At 46.2% G+C, this 2,170-nt stretch overlaps 1 protein-coding gene across 1 annotated transcript; it reads right to left on the bottom strand.

Annotated features, from left to right (window-relative positions):
• Window positions 1-835: 835 nt before the first annotated feature.
• LOC120976068 (uncharacterized) lies at window positions 836-1,435 on the bottom strand. The gene has a single exon (XM_040402880.1). The coding sequence runs from the start codon at window positions 1,433-1,435 to the stop codon at window positions 836-838; it is 600 nt and encodes a 199-aa protein (XP_040258814.1).
• Window positions 1,436-2,170: the final 735 nt, after the last annotated feature.

The following is a 2,170-nucleotide window of genomic DNA, read 5'->3' as shown; positions in this document are numbered from 1 at the left end:
GAATATGCTCGTGGCAGCCCGGTATAATATGGCGGTTGTCGGTGTGCACTCTCGTAGCAGCGAAGGCGCTCGAGTGTCCGACCGGGTGTGTTGTGGGGTTTTCGCTTTCCGGTGCCTTGTATGTATTGTGGTGCTTTAAGTCTAGTCTGGCTAGGCGCTGCCATGGTTTTTGCCCGATTTTCCACAATAAACTGAGTAGTCTATTTTCTTTCTTTTTTTGGCACTCGCCTTTATGCGACGCATTCCTCCTTTGGAGGTGTTCTTGTAATGCCTTCTTCTGATCAATGAATTTGGTAGCTCTCCTGCCAACATTCAAAAAAAAATTCCTCTCTACTCTCCCCTCCCAACCGGATTAATTTGTGAATAGCGTTGAATGACTCTCTCCCGCATCATGTTCATGGACCATATCAGGACAGAAAAACAATCATTTCGGTGTCCCTTTTGCCGGTCAGCGTTGGCTCGAAGTATAGAAGTGAAAGAAGTGATCCCTCCTCGGTATCCGGTTTTGGCCACCAGTAATGCTACACATACGAAACCCTTACAAAGCAATTACCTTTTTTTGAGGGGGGTGATACCCATCTTTATTCAAGCTCTATCAAAGGTTCAATACAAACAAAATCTGGAGGGCTCATAAGCCACAAGTGGCGCTCGAGATTAAGAGTAACAGATGCTCTAGCCAAACTATGAGACTCCCAGTTCTTCTCTCATTTCTCATAATCGAAGAGACAGATTTTGAAATCTTTCATCTTTACTTTGATATCATCAATAATCTAGAGCTTTCACCCAAATATAGTCTCCTCAGATGGTGCACCGTGGCCACACAGTCGGTTACCACCTAAACCTTCGTCCGATTAAGATCTGAAGCGAGAGCTAAAGCTTCAAGGATCTCCGCTGTTACCTGGTCCTCTACGACGACCGCTGATGCGCCTTGGTAAACACCTTTCTCGTCCCTGCAAACAACTGCATAGGCTCCCTTTTCATGATTTTTTGAAATTGCTGCGTCCACCATCAATTTAGCACATCCCCGTACAGGGGGTGCCCAAGTCCTCCTACTACCCAGGTCCATTCTAGATGGAACAACAGCAGGTGGCTTCTCTTCCTTGGCCGAGATCAAAGCCAGATCATTCAAATATTTCTCAGTAAAACAATAGGTGGAAAGCGGAGATTGGTATTCTTGTTCGTGAATAGCTTTCCGCCGAACCCACCAAGTGGCCCACAATGTCACCAGAATTTTCAGAAACTCTTCCTCCTTAGTTGAGTCCACCATCTCCAACAACCAAAGTTTTGCATCAGGGATGTTACATGCGATGACGTGCTCGACCAGATCCTCCTCCAAGAGTGACCAGACACATTTCACCATGTTGCAATTTATCAGTGCATGGCTCCAGTCATCAACCGTACTGTTACAAATTGGACACACATCAACATCGGCCATGTTCCTATGGTGACATACAGATTCAGTTGGGACTGAGTTGCAAGCCAAACGCCACGCCAAGAGCTTAATCAGACCTGGAACTCGATCTTTCCATAACTTCTTCCACTCACCTTGAGCTACCACAGTGTTAGACATTTCCGCTCGCCCTGCCAGCCACTTTTCCCGCCTCCTCTTTGTGTCCACTAGGAGACGATATGTCGAGCGGACGGTGAAGATACGAGTCCGCTCATAATGCCATGACTGGCTATCTTCTGAATTTCGCAAACTCAAAGGAATTTTCAGCACAACCAAAGCATCAATCGGCTGCAAATGTTCCTGGACTTGTTGTTTGTTCCAACACTTGGTCACATACCATGATTGGAGGATCAATTGTTTTAGGATGCAGAGTTCTCAACATGTTGTCCCTTGGAATCCAATTATCCTCCCAGATCTTAATGGACTGGCCATCTCCAACACGCCTAATTAGGCCTTGCTTTAAGACCTGCAGCCCAACATGAATCGCACGCCACACCTGAGATGGATGAGAACCCAAATCAGATGCAAGCACATCTCCTTGTGAATAATAAACAACCTTTAAAATTCTAGCGCTTAGTGCACTAGGGTCATGAAGTAGCCTCCAACCTTGCTTGGCGAGCATTGCAAGGTTGAAGAGCTTCATATCTCGAAAGCCTAAACCCCCTTGGTATTTTGGCATGGTAAGCTTGTCCCATGAGACCCATGCGACTTTCCTTTCTC

This window comes from Aegilops tauschii, chromosome 3 (genome assembly GCF_002575655.3).
Source record: "Aegilops tauschii subsp. strangulata cultivar AL8/78 chromosome 3, Aet v6.0, whole genome shotgun sequence".
Taxonomy (NCBI): Eukaryota; Viridiplantae; Streptophyta; class Magnoliopsida; order Poales; family Poaceae; genus Aegilops; species Aegilops tauschii.
Note: the sequence above shows the minus strand (reverse complement) of the source record. Positions and strands in the feature narration are given on the sequence as shown.

Excerpts from the sequence above, each read along its gene's own strand:
- LOC120976068 (XM_040402880.1), bottom strand. The coding sequence starts at position 1,435 with ATGGCCGATGTTGATGTGTGTCCAATTTGTAACAGTACGGTTGATGAC.